We start from the raw sequence: 13,311 nt of genomic DNA, 5'->3' as shown, positions 1-13,311 counted from the left end.
AACTGAATGAGAGTTAAAATGTCAAGCTTAAAAGATAGAGGAAGGTTTAAAAATGGAAAGGATTGTGCAAGTATTGCACTATGTAAATTTCCCTCGATATTCTCTCAATTTTACTTTTCGAACTGAAACCTACCTTTTGTTTTGCAGAATGCTGGATGAGTTCTATGATTTGTACTTTATCTTGCTGTAGTCTTCTTTTCATGAGCTTTGAGCAATTAATATTCACAGCATCCAAGATATGAGAGACATTGTACTCAACAAAAGAACGACTGTCAATAACCAGCACTTTCTCCATGCCATTTTCCAGCAGCTCCACCAGCTTCTCAGCAGTTACCATTCGAGTTCTGGCTATTTCATCAGCCATGGTGACTGTCCCCAAATTATGGGTCGGTTGTACTTAAAGAATCAGCCACTCCATTACAGCAGAAACCGATGACGTCACGTAGATTGTAATTGAATTAGAAAATTAAAATCCATTTCAACGGTCTACAAAGCTTAAACCTTTCCACTGCTGATATCCTGTTATTGGACAACAGCCTTACTGTGGGTTGCCCTGTGACACCATCGCCTCGTGAGCGTAAAGGATAATTCAGTCTTACATCATTCTTCACCTATATCTGCAACTCAACATTCCAAATGGAAAATCTGCAAACAAAACAAAAAGAATCTTTAGAAAAATGTACTAACGATACTCTGAAAATTGGTAGTTTACCAAACACTGCAACAAAGAGGAATAAACCGCAACAATTTTTAGAATTAAATCTTATACCCTCTCCAAATTTTGTCGAAGTTAACATTCACTCCCAAATTCAAAATCCTAATAATAAAACGCAAAACGAATTGTAATTTCACAAACATTGTAATTAAAAAATATATAATTCAATTAAGATTTTCAATGCTTGTACCTGTATATCTATATCCAGGGTAAATAGCCACTTTCAAGCACCTGATGGACAGCTTTGTCTGTAACTCTTACAATAATTGTATGTTGTGGAGTTTGAATAAATCATATTCCTTTCCAAAAAGGACATTTGGATTATAATTCCTTCAAAAAAAAACACCCCAGTATGCCACAACGTGTCAAATTTCAACAATTCAGCAAGAACTAAACACTTGTCTGCCAAGCTCCTTACTAGGCCTCTTAATATTATCAACTTTTCCAAATGATACCGTATTCTAGTAATTATACAGTTGCTCAGCACTGGTACAAGGAAGATCTACTATATAGTATTACAAGCCTCAAACTTGGGCCTAGATTTTAGCCTGGAGGCGAGTCCTGTGCAGGCAGGCTGTTGTGAGGTCGGGAAACCCGGAATAATGGGTTTCCCGAATGTCCTGCAGAATTTAATTGCAGGACCCCTTTACTTGGGGTTCCTGCCCACAGGCTGCCTGATTGAAAGGCCTCCAGCCTTTCAGACAGGAAATCTGCTTCACAAGGCTGAAGCCTACGAGAGCAGGTAGGTGTATGGGGGGAGTGAGAGAGATTGTGATGGGGGTCCAGATCACAGTCGGGGGGTGGGATGGGGTTTGCAGAGAAGCTTGGGGAGGCTAGGAGGAAACACTCCTGCTCCTCCTGGCCCACAAGCAGTGCTGTGAAGGTACTCATAAATTCAGCCCTTTTGAGAATGTAACTAGCAGAGTGGACAAGGGAGAACCAGTGGATATGGTGTATTTGGACTTTCAAAAGGCTTTTGACAAGGTCCCGCACAAGAGATTGGTGTGCAAAATTAAAGCACAAGGTTTTGGGGGTAATGTATTGACGTGGATAGAGAACTGGTTGGCAGACAGGAAGCAAAGAGTAGGAATAAACGGGTCCTTTTCAGAATGGCAGCCAGTGACTAGTGGGGTACCGCAAGGTTCAGTGCTAGGACCCCAGCTATTTACAATATACATTAATGATTTAGACGAAGGAATTGAATGTAATATCTCCAAGTTTGCAGATGACACTAAGCTGGGTAGCAGTGTGAGCTGTGAGGAGGATGCTAAGAGGCTGCAGGGTGACTTGGACAGGTTAGGTGAGTGGGCAAATGCTTGGCAGATGCAGTATAATGTAGACAAATGTGAGGTTATCCACGTTGGTGGCAAAAACAGGAAGGCAGATTATCTGAATGGTGACAGATTAGGAAAAGGGGAGGTGCAATGAGACCTGGGTGTCATGGTACATCAGTCATTGAAAGTTGGCATGCAGTTACAGCAGGCGGTGAAGGCATGTTGGCCTTCATAGCGCGAGGATTTGAGTATAGGAACAGGGAGGTCTTACTGCAGTTGTACAGGGCCTTGGTGAGGCCACACCTTGAATATTGTGTACAGTTTTAGTCTCCTAATCTGAGGAAGGACATTCTTGCTATTGAGGGAGTGCAGCGAAGGTTCACCAGACTGATTCCAGGATGGCAGGACTGACATGAAGAAAGGTTGGATTAACTAGGCTTGTATTCACTGGAATTTAGATGAATGAGAGGGGATCTCATAGAAATATATAAAATTCTGACAGGATTGGACAGGTTAGATGCAGGAAGAATGTTCCCGATGTTGGGGAAGTCCAGAACCAGGGGTCACAGTCTCATCAAAGGCGGTCTCTCAAACGAGGATGACTTGCTTCCAGGAGAGTTCACAGATATTTCAATGAAGGACCTGATGTTTCATCCTGAACTCCAGTTGAGAGGGTGGAAGATGCCTGTACGTGGATTTTTTTTAACGTGTGGTGACCTTTGCACATCAGCCACCACACAGGCTTGACATAGCTAGGCCTTTATCCAGTGGCAAGGATTAACCAGGACGACTGGATATCTGCTCTGCTGCACGGACCTAGTGCGCACACATATCGCAATGTGGGTAGGTCCGTGCTGCCCCCGGGCCCTCGCCCGCTTTCGCCGCACCTACGCCACGATATTCCAGGGCACGCACCTCAGCTCTATTTATAGCTCCGACTTGGGGTGGTGTTCTCACACAGGTCGGAGTGGCCCACGATGTTGGTCACAGTCTAAGGATAGGGGGTAAGCCATTTAGGACTGAGATGAGGAGAAACTTCTTCAATCAGAGAATTGTGAACCTGTGAAATTCTCTACCACAGATAGTTGTTGAGGCCAGTTCGTTAGATATATTCAAAAGGGAGTTGGATGTGGCCCTTACGGCTAAAGGGATCAAGGGGTATGGAGAGAAAACAGGAATGGGGTACTGAAGTTACATGATCAGCCATGATCATATTGAATGGTGGTGCAGGCTCAAAGGGCTGAATGGCCTACTCCTGCACCTATTTTCTATGATTCTATGTTTACAACCACTTGGGCGGGATGGGGTCCAGGCCGAAAAATCCCTTCAGGTCGGTCTATTGACCCCAAAGCGGCGGCCATTTGATTTTTTTGGAGTGGCCGCCACAAACGAGCATTAATGAATCTTTACGAGGCCCTGAATATCAGCCCCATTATTTTAGCTGACCCCCACTATATATAGCATGTATTGTATTAAATGGACTGTGATAACCAAAGGCTCATTTAAAAAAAAAATTAAACATTTCTTCCAGGCTGAAAAATAAAATCAGATGGGATGTGTGGGAGGGGCAGTTTTCAAATTACATCAAAAAGGAAACTTAGCAGGACATACAACTGATAAAGTATTAAAGTACTGAACAATTTCATAAGTACGGCATTTCCAAATGAATTTTAAAAATTGCACTCAAGAACAAAGCAATAAAGGAAAAGGTGCAAGAGGAAATGGAACTGGCATCGTGTAATTTATATCTCTATAACAGACAAGTGAAGGTAATTTTGTTTATTTCTGTTCACCATCTGAGGAAAAAAACAAATTAACCTTAAGAATACACGATTTTCACAAATGAATTGCAAGTATTGTATTCATTTTCAACTGGTTTCAGGATTGTACATGTACGATTAATGAAGAGTTCCACAGAATACTTAAAATTCAAACTTTAACTATTCACTTTTGTATTCTGTATTCAAGTTACTTTGATTTTCCTTTGCTCAAATTGGAGCAAGTGCAAAGAATAAATGGGGACTGAGTGGCACGGGCTGGCACATTGTCCTTTCACCTCTGGTTTCTTGGTTATAATCCAACTCAGCCTGATGGAATCAAAGGGGATCATTTTAACCTAACTCGCTCCGCGTAGAAGGATGAGCGTGGATTGGCCGCCCATTTTACACCTCACCTGATTTTACTTTCCACTGAAGTCAATGACGAGTAAAATTTGGTGGAGTATAAAATGGGTTAGGTAAAAATTATCCCTAAAGTCTTCACTCTTTCTGCCTTGCACATACTGCACAAAATGATTTTGGACAGGCTTAAAGCTGTTTCTTGTGGACCGTAAATTGAACAGAGGCTGTTTATTGTTCTCTAGTATTTTCTGTCACTTTATATTTGTCTTGTTAATTTTGAAGCTGCATATACACACGGAGCACTTGTTACTCTACATACAAGGTTTTCATCAAATTAGGCAGGAATGACTGTGTTAAAAGATAGCATATCATTTTGTTTTACTTAACACTCACTCCCACAGGGCGGTTTTTCTCTTTCAATTAAGTACAGTGAAAATGTAATTAGAGTAGCACATATCCAATTCCCCCAGCAATTAAAGGTCATCTGAGATCAGTTAGAGTGGTAACCCGCACACCCATCTCTCCACACAGATACACACACACCACTGACAACTTCCAACAATAATTCAATTCAGGGCAGCAAAATTCAATTTGTCACTGCTAGAGGTTAGTTGCTGCCTAGGTTTGGGTGCTAACAATCAAAGCAACAATAACTTGTAGGTAACAGTGGTCTGCTCTCCCTCCATCTCTTCTTCTCTGCTTTGTTACACCTTCTCAAAATTTGAACAAGTGGCGAATTTGATGAGAAACTGCCCAATTTACAGCAGTCAGACTGGATTCACATGGCAGAACTTTAGATTCAGCCTTTAGATGAAAGGCTGAATAACCTACAACTTAAAGCCACTACAGTCGGACTTGAAATGAAGGTTCAACTTTAACATGGAGCTGCAGAAATCACTGCCAAGCAACAGAATCTGAGAATGCCATCCATCAGAAATACAATACTGTGCAGAAAGTCAAACAAAACAGTAGAAAGATATTTTGCATTGCATAATGTGCCAAGTTACCATGTCTGTCTGGTATTCACTGAAACTGATCCCAAAGTGTCCAGTACAGCAGACACATCACCTCTGTACTCGCTGACCTACATTGGCTCCAAACCCCCAAACACCTCTATTTTAAAATTCTCATCTTCATGTTCAAATTCCTCCATGGCCTCGCTGCTTCCTATCTCTAACCTACTCCAGTCCTACAACGCAAAAGATTGTGGAAACTCGATTTGCACTGGACGTAACTTGCGCTTGAAATTTCTCATCTTTTAGGCTGGTTTGGCCGATTTCGGGTGAATCCAGCACAACCTAACAGAAACTCTACCCCTATGTCAACTGTAGAATAACATTTTGTGTTCAGTCTGTAGTGACTGTAATGTTAATGTTCTTCTTTCTCATTGGTTTATATTTTGCTGCTTTTTAATTGGCTATATTCAACTTTCATATCTCATAAATCATATTGCTGAAAACCATTCTCCACCAAAAATTCTCCCCAATCATATACTGTACCACCAAAAGCATCTCTCCATTACATTGCAGTGAAAAAACTTCTTAAAACATACATCTGCCATAATCATTTCTGTTCACTCCACTAATATGCCACTAAAAATAAAATTTATAACAAAATAAACAAAGAAATTCAAGAAAATCACCCATCCCTCAATCTCCACTGCCTTATGCATCCCACACCTGGCCTCATGAACATCTCTAACAACAACAACAACAACAATTTCTATTTGTATAGCACCTTTAACATAGTAAAACATCCCAAGACGCTTCACAGGAGCGTTACAAAATAAAATTCGACACCCAACCACATAAAATGACATTAGTGCTGATGACCAAAGGCTTGGTTAAACAGGTAGGTTTTAAGGAGCATCTGAAAAGGAGGAAAGAGAGATAGAGAGGTATGGAGAGGGAATTCCAGAGCTTAGGGCCTAGGCAGCTGAAGGCACAGCCACCAATGGTAGAGCAATTGAAATCAGGGATGCTCAAGGGGGCAGATATCCGAGGCTTGTAGGGCTGGAGATTGGCTCCAAATCCCCTAACACCTCTATTTTAAAATTCTTATCTTCATGTTCAAATTCATGGAGAGGCCATGCAGGGATCTGAAAACAAGGATGAGAATTTTTAAATCGAGGTGTTGCTTAACCGGGAGCCAATGTACGTCAGCGAATACAGGGTTGATGGGTGAACAGGAATCAGTATGAGTTAGGACACAGGCAACAGGGTTTTGGATGACCTCAAGTTTATGAAAGGTAGAACATGGGAGGCTGGCCAGGAGTGCATTGGAATAGTCAAGTCTCAGTTATACTTTGCCCAATACTTCACAACGCAACCTGCCCAAATGAGGCCCAATGTTCTGACTCAAACAAACAAACACATTACAACTACACCACTCAGGCTCCATCACAATGCATGCACAGAGAGCACAATCCTACTGTAGGGCTGATCTAACACAACTAAGCAACCAGACTTGCAGAAACCATTAAGTGGCCTGAACTTTCCAATCCCCCTTCCCCACAGGTGCCCCAAACCAATCTGTCACTCCCTCCCAGTCTCAATTCTAACTTGCTTTCCAAACCATTCTCCCACTCTCAGCAGCCCAAAGCCCTATACTTTGCCACTCCTATTCACCCCAGTTCAATCTGTTCCCACTTCCCATTACCCCACCTTGCTGCTCTCTTCCCAGGCGTTCTCCTGGTCTCCGCTACAGACTTTCCACTATTTCTGGTTCAGTATTGCTCACTGTTCCAATCTTACACTGTGCTGATTTGCCCCCTTCCCGAACTCCTGGCCCACACTCAGTCTTTTTTAAGAAATATAATGACTGCTTTAATGAAACAAATTAGGTTAAGGGGCAATGTGCATAATTTCAAAACATATACACAAGTTGTTAAATACAAAGATAAATATAATTTTGCATATGTAAACATATTTTCAAGCAGTAGAAAGAATCATGAAAGGAGGATTATTAGCTCAAATGTTAAATATTTAAAGTAAATCACAGATTTACCGATGTCAGATAACAGTGGCAAAAATATCTATAATAAATCGATATACTTGTACTGGTATAAAGTTAAAAGGACATTCTTGCCTAACCACATTCTGGATTATGGCAGCAGTTTCAAAATAATCAGTGCCACATTTACTCTGAAATATTTTCATTTCTAGTGCTGAAATTTTACTGAAGTACTTGTCCAGTCACTTGGAGTTTTCCCTTTGTTATTCATATAGACCTAGAGTTTGCATGTCATCACCATCATTTTTGCATTATCAAATGCATTCTAGCATTGTGCTATTACAGGCCCTTTGGCAGCCCTGCCAAATATTACTTACAGATGCACTGCACTGTATATCCACATAATTAAGTGTTTTGTGTCTCGTGCATGTCTGTAGGGCAAAAGTTGCCCATAGAAGCATGGGAAACATTTGTGGGGCAAAATATTCCATCGACAAAAAAAAATCACAAACCGCCATCTTCAAAAACACCTAGGCCGTGATTTCCCCAACATCGGCAGGTCCGTGGCAACCGGGGTCGGTGGAGGGTCCCGGCCCCGCTGCTGGCTCCAGCCCACTGTGTAGAATGATTTTACATTGATTGGCCGGGAAACGAGCTGAGCAGGCCCAATTGAGGGAAGCGTGTCTGATGACATCATTTGATGACGTGTCATCAGCCAGTTTCCTTAAAGGGATCATGCGCAAATTTACTTTTGCAGCACCTCAATGCTGTAGAACACTGACAGTTGTGCTGTCAGTGTTCTACAACACTGAGGTGCTGCAAATGCTGACAAGCACTGCAGAGGTGCATAGCTGCACCCAGGCTCTCCCATGGACTTCCTCCATATGCTTATGGAGAGATTGACAGCACGTAGGGAGGTTCTCTTCCCTTCCAATGGGCGAAAGAGACCTCCCCAGGAGACCAACGCAGCCTGGTTGCACATTGTACAGGAGGACACAAGCATGGATGTTGTCAGGAAGACCAGGCTGCAGTGGTGCAAACCTTTTAATGAGCTCAGTAGATCATGAAATGCTACTACAAAGCCACATTCAACTCATCCTGCTGTGCAACTCGTCACATCCCCATCACTATGCCTTCCCTACCCTACTCTACACATCCTTACTCATTGGAGTTCAGAAGAATGAGAGGTGATCTTATTGAAACTTCTCAGATAATGAAGGGGCTCGACAAAGTGGATGCAGAGAGGATATTTCCACTCTTCGGGGAAACTAAAACTAGGGGACATAGTCTTAGAATAAGGGGCCATCCATTTAAAACTGAGATGAGGAGAAATTTCTTCTCTCAGAGGTTTGTAAATCTATGGAATTCTCTGCCCCAGAGAGCTGTGGAAGCTGGGTCATTGAATATATGCAAGGCGGAGATAGACAGATTTTTGAGCGATAAGGGAGTAAAGGGTTATGGAGAGCGGGCGTGGAAGTGGAGCTGAATCCATGATCAGATCAGCCATGATCTTATTGAAAGGCCTACTCGTGCTCCTATTTCTTCTTATGATCCTATGTGGAATTGAGTTTATGACCCCATATCCTGTCCATCACCAAGACTGCTGATTTGCAACTCCACAGCAATGACCACCTCCACTGCTGAAACTCTAAACTACGCCATTGTCACCTTAAAACACTCTCCTTGCTGGCCTATTATCCTCTACCGTCCCTTCCGGGGCACAATGGACATGATTTTTGCAGCGCGACAGCTGCAGGAAAAATGCAGGGAACAGCGCCAGCCCTTATACATGGCCGCCTTCGACCTTACAAAGGCCTTTGACACTGTCAACCGCGAGGGTCTATGGAGCCGTTTCGGATGCCCCCAAAAGTACGCCTGCTCCACGACGACATGCAGGCCATGATCCTTACCAACGGAACCATCACAGACCCAATCCACGTCCGGGGTCAAGCAGGGCTGCGTCATCGCCCCAAACCTCTTTTCAATCTTCCTCGCTGTCATGCTCCACCTCACAGTTGACAAGCTCCCCGCTGGAGTGGAACTAAACTACAGAACCAGTGGGAACCTGTTCAACCTTTGCTGTCTCTGGGCCAGGTCCAAGACCACCACAACCTCTGTCCTCGCCGCACAGCACTGCCCCCCAGTCATCAAGATCCACGGCGCGGCTCTGGACAATGAGAACCACTTCCCCTATCTCGTGAGCCTATCAACAAGAGCAGGCATTGACGACGAGATCCAACACCGCCTCCAGTGCGCCAGTGCAGCCTTCGGCCACCTGAGGAAAAGAGTGTTTGAAGACCATGCCCTCAAAACTGCCACCAAGCTCATGTCTACAGGGCTATAGTAATACCCGCCCTCGTGTATGGCTCAGAGACGTGGACCATATACAGTAGACACCTCAAGTCGCTGGAGAAATACCACCAATGATGTCTCCGCAAGATCCTATAAATCCCCTGGGAGGACAGACGTACCAACGTTAGTGTCCTCGTCCAGGCCAACATCCCCAGCATTGAAGCACTGACCACACTTGATCAGCTCCATTGGGCAGGCCACATAGTTCGCATACCAGACACGAGACTCCCAAAGCAAGCGCTCAACTCTGAACTCGTCTACGGCAAACGAGCCAAAGGTGGGCAGCGGAAACGTTACAAGGACACCCTCAAAGCCTCCCTGAGAGAGTGCGACATCCCCACTGACATCTGAGAGTCGCTGGCCCTAAGTGGAGGAAGTGCATCCGGGAGGGCGCTGAGCTCCTCGAGTCTTGTCGCCGAGAGCGTGCAGAAATCAAGCGCAGGCAGCGGAACAAGCGTGCGACAAACCAGACTCCCCGCCCACCTGTTCCTTCAACCACTGTCTGTACCACCTGTGACAGGGACTGTGGTTCTCGTATTGGACTGTACAGCCACCTAAGAACTCATGCTAAGAGTCTTCCTTGATTCCGAGGGACTGCCTATGATGATGACCTTCCATAAACTCCAACCTGTCCAAAAATCTGCTGCATGTGTCCTGTGCTGCGCTTGTTTTTGTGGTAAAGTCCCATTCACCCATATACCTCAAATTTAAATTCTTCGTACTCATCTTTAAATCTCTCCATGGCCTCCCTCCACCCTACCTCTGCTACCACTGTTATTGAAAACACAAATGTAGCAACTAATTTGCATACACCAAGGTCCGACAAAGAGCAACATGAAGGAGAACATAATCTGTTTTTGTGGTGCTGATTGAGGGATGAATGCTGACCAGGACACAGAATTCCCTGGTCTTCTTCAAAAGATGGAAATTCCGTCAATGCAGCATTCACTCAATACTGCACAGAAATGTGAGCCTGGATTATCTGCTCAAGTCTTTAAATCGCTTCATGACATTGCCCCTCACTAGCTCTATAACCTTCTCCAGCCCTACAACCCTCCGACAACTCTGAATTTCTCCAAATCTGGCATCTTGTGAAGTCATAACGGGGAACAAAGAAATGGCGGACCAATTGAACAAGTACTTTGGTTCGGTATTCACGAAGGAGGACACGAACAACCTTCCGGTTATAAAAGGGGTCGGGGGGTCTAGTAAGGAGGAGGAACTGAGGGAAATCCTTATTAGCCGGGAAATTGTGTTGGGGAAATTGATGGGATTGAAGGCCGATAAATCCCCAGGGCCTGATGGACTGCATCCCAGAGTACTTAAGGAGGTGGCCTTGGAAATAGTGGATGCGTTGACAGTCATTTTCCAACATTCCATTGACTCTGGATCAGTTCCTATGGAGTGGAGGGTAGCCAATGTAACCCCACTTTTAAAAAAAGGAGGGAGAGAGAAAACCGGGAATTATAGACCGGTCAGCCTGACATCGGTAGTGGGTAAAATGATGGAATCAATTATTAAGGATGTCATAGCAGTGCATTTGGAAAGAGGTGACATGATAGGTCCAAGTCAGCATGGATTTGTGAAAGGGAAATCATGCTCGACAAATCTTCTGGAATTTTTTGAGGATGTTTCCAGTAGAGTGGATAAGGGAGAACCAGTTGATGTGGTATATTTGGACTTTCAGAAGGCGTTCGACAAGGTCCCACACAAGAGATTGATGTGCAAAGTTAGAGCACATGGGATTGGGGGTAGTGTACTGACATGGATTGAGAACTGGTTGTCAGACAGGAAGCAAAGAGTAGGAGTAAATGGGTACTTTTCAGAATGGCAGGCAGTGACTAGTGGGGTACCGCAAGGTTCTGTGCTGGGGCCCCAGCTGTTTACACTGTACATTAATGATTTAGATGAGGGGATTAAATGTAGTATCTCCAAATTTGCGGATGACACTAAGTTGGGTGGCAGTGTGAGCTGCGAGGAGGATGCTGTGAGGCTGCAGAGCGACTTGGATAGGTTAGGTGAGTGGGCAAATGCATGGCAGATGAAGTATAATGTGGATAAATGTGAGGTTATCCACTTTGGTGGTAAAAACAGAGAGACAGACTATTATCTGAATGGTGACAGATTAGGAAAAGGGGAGGTGCAAAGAGACCTGGGTGTCATGGTACATCAGTCATTGAAGGTTGGCATGCAGGTGCAGCAGGCGGTTAAGAAAGCAAATGGCATGTTGGCCTTCATAGCAAGGGGATTTGAGTACAGGGGCAGGGAGGTGTTGCTACAGTTGTACAGGGCATTGGTGAGGCCACACCTGGAGTATTGTGTACAGTTTTGGTCTCCTAACCTGAGGAAGGACATTCTTGCTATTGAGAGAGTGCAGCGAAGGTTCACCAGACTGATTCCCGGGATGGCGGGACTGACCTATCAAGGAAGACTGGATCAACTGGGCTTGTATTCACTGGAGTTCAGAAGAATGAGAGGGGACCTCATAGAAACATTTAAAATTCTGACGGGGTTAGACAGGTTAGATGCAGGAAGAATGTTCCCAATGTTGGGGAAGTCCAGAACCAGAGGTCACAGTCTAAGGATAAGGGGTAAGCCATTTAGGACCGAGATGCGGAGGAACTTCTTCACCCAGAGAGTGGTGAACCTGTGGAATTCTCTACCACAGAAAGTTGTTGAGGCCAATTCACTAAATATATTCAAAAAGGAGTTAGATGAGGTCCTTACTACTAGGGGGATCAAGGGGTATGGCGAGAAAGCAGGAATGGGGTACTGAAGTTGAATGTTCAGCCATGAACTCATTGAATGGCGGTGCAGGCTAGAAGGGCCGAATGGCCTACTCCTGCACCTATTTTCTATGTTTCTATGTTTCTATCACCCACTCTCTACACCCCACCATTGGCAACTGAGCCCTCACCCATCTAGGCCTCAAAAGCTCTGTAATTAGCATCTGCTCCTCATTTTAAAACCTTCCTTAAAACCCACATCTTTCACCAAACTTTTAGTCACCTCTACTAAGATCACCTCCTTTGGCTCAGCCTTGATCTTTGTCTGAATATGCTTCTGTGAAGTGCTATAGGATAGTTTTATGTAAACGGCGCTATATAAATGCAAGTTTTTGTTGTTGTTATCATTTCAGGATTGAGGCTTAAATCCACAACCATAGACAATGAGTCAGTAGGTGAGAGTGCTGCAAAATTTCCCAAGCTGACATAAACTAAGGCAATTGGTGTTAAAAGAAGCCACCCTGAGATACAGAGACATATAGAAGAGAAAGGAGACAGAAGGAATTGAGAGTTACACAAGGACTGAAAGAGCTGAACACACAAAAAGATACCATAATGCAAAAAGTGCATGAAAAGCATAGAGGAAAGACTCGTCAGCATCTGTATCAAACAACTTCCTTACATCTCCTCTATCCATTTTCTCAATTAGGAAATGGTTCACAGTAAAGGAACAATATGCATGAATCAAGTACTGATTCTTATCTCAAATATACTGACAGTTCATGGTTTCTCTCATTCATAGATTTTCTGGGCCATGTCACCTTCCTATGAAAGTATACGTACTCTACTCCAGATTGTTTCTGGGTTATGTATCCAGAGCAACCTACTCATAGGCCTGTTAATATCACTCGTATGTTTGCCAGAACAACATAAAACACTGTGGTCTGGTGGAAACTCCAGTCTGATTTTCCTCCTCCTGTGGGAAATTCCAGGCCTCCACTTTGTGATTCCTCTTCCGAGTGTTGCCAGAAATGAAGACTCAGTGATGTGAGGCAAGTGCTGAGAAACCAGTTAAGATGTACAACTTTTTTTTTTCCTTCTCTTTGTTTTCTCCTCAGTCACGGTTTCAGTTTTTTTTTAAAAGGCATTCATTCAATCGTGGCTTATACCTT

At 43.9% G+C, this 13,311-nt stretch overlaps 1 protein-coding gene across 1 annotated transcript in view; it reads right to left on the bottom strand.

The window, feature by feature from the left end:
• The window catches only part of dusp16 (dual specificity phosphatase 16), a 109,969-nt gene that overhangs the window by 77,591 nt on the left and 19,067 nt on the right, over positions 1-13,311 (bottom strand). The window contains exon 2 of the mRNA XM_070900410.1: positions 134-645. Coding sequence (XP_070756511.1) covers positions 134-364 — 231 coding nt within the window. The 5' untranslated portion in view covers positions 365-645. The remainder of the gene's footprint in view (positions 1-133; positions 646-13,311) is intronic.

The sequence above is a fragment of the Pristiophorus japonicus genome, chromosome 15, assembly GCF_044704955.1.
Source record: "Pristiophorus japonicus isolate sPriJap1 chromosome 15, sPriJap1.hap1, whole genome shotgun sequence".
Lineage (NCBI taxonomy): Eukaryota > Metazoa > Chordata > Chondrichthyes > Pristiophoridae > Pristiophorus > Pristiophorus japonicus.
The sequence above is the reverse complement of the archived record's forward strand: the minus strand, read 5'-3'. Positions and strand labels throughout refer to the sequence as shown.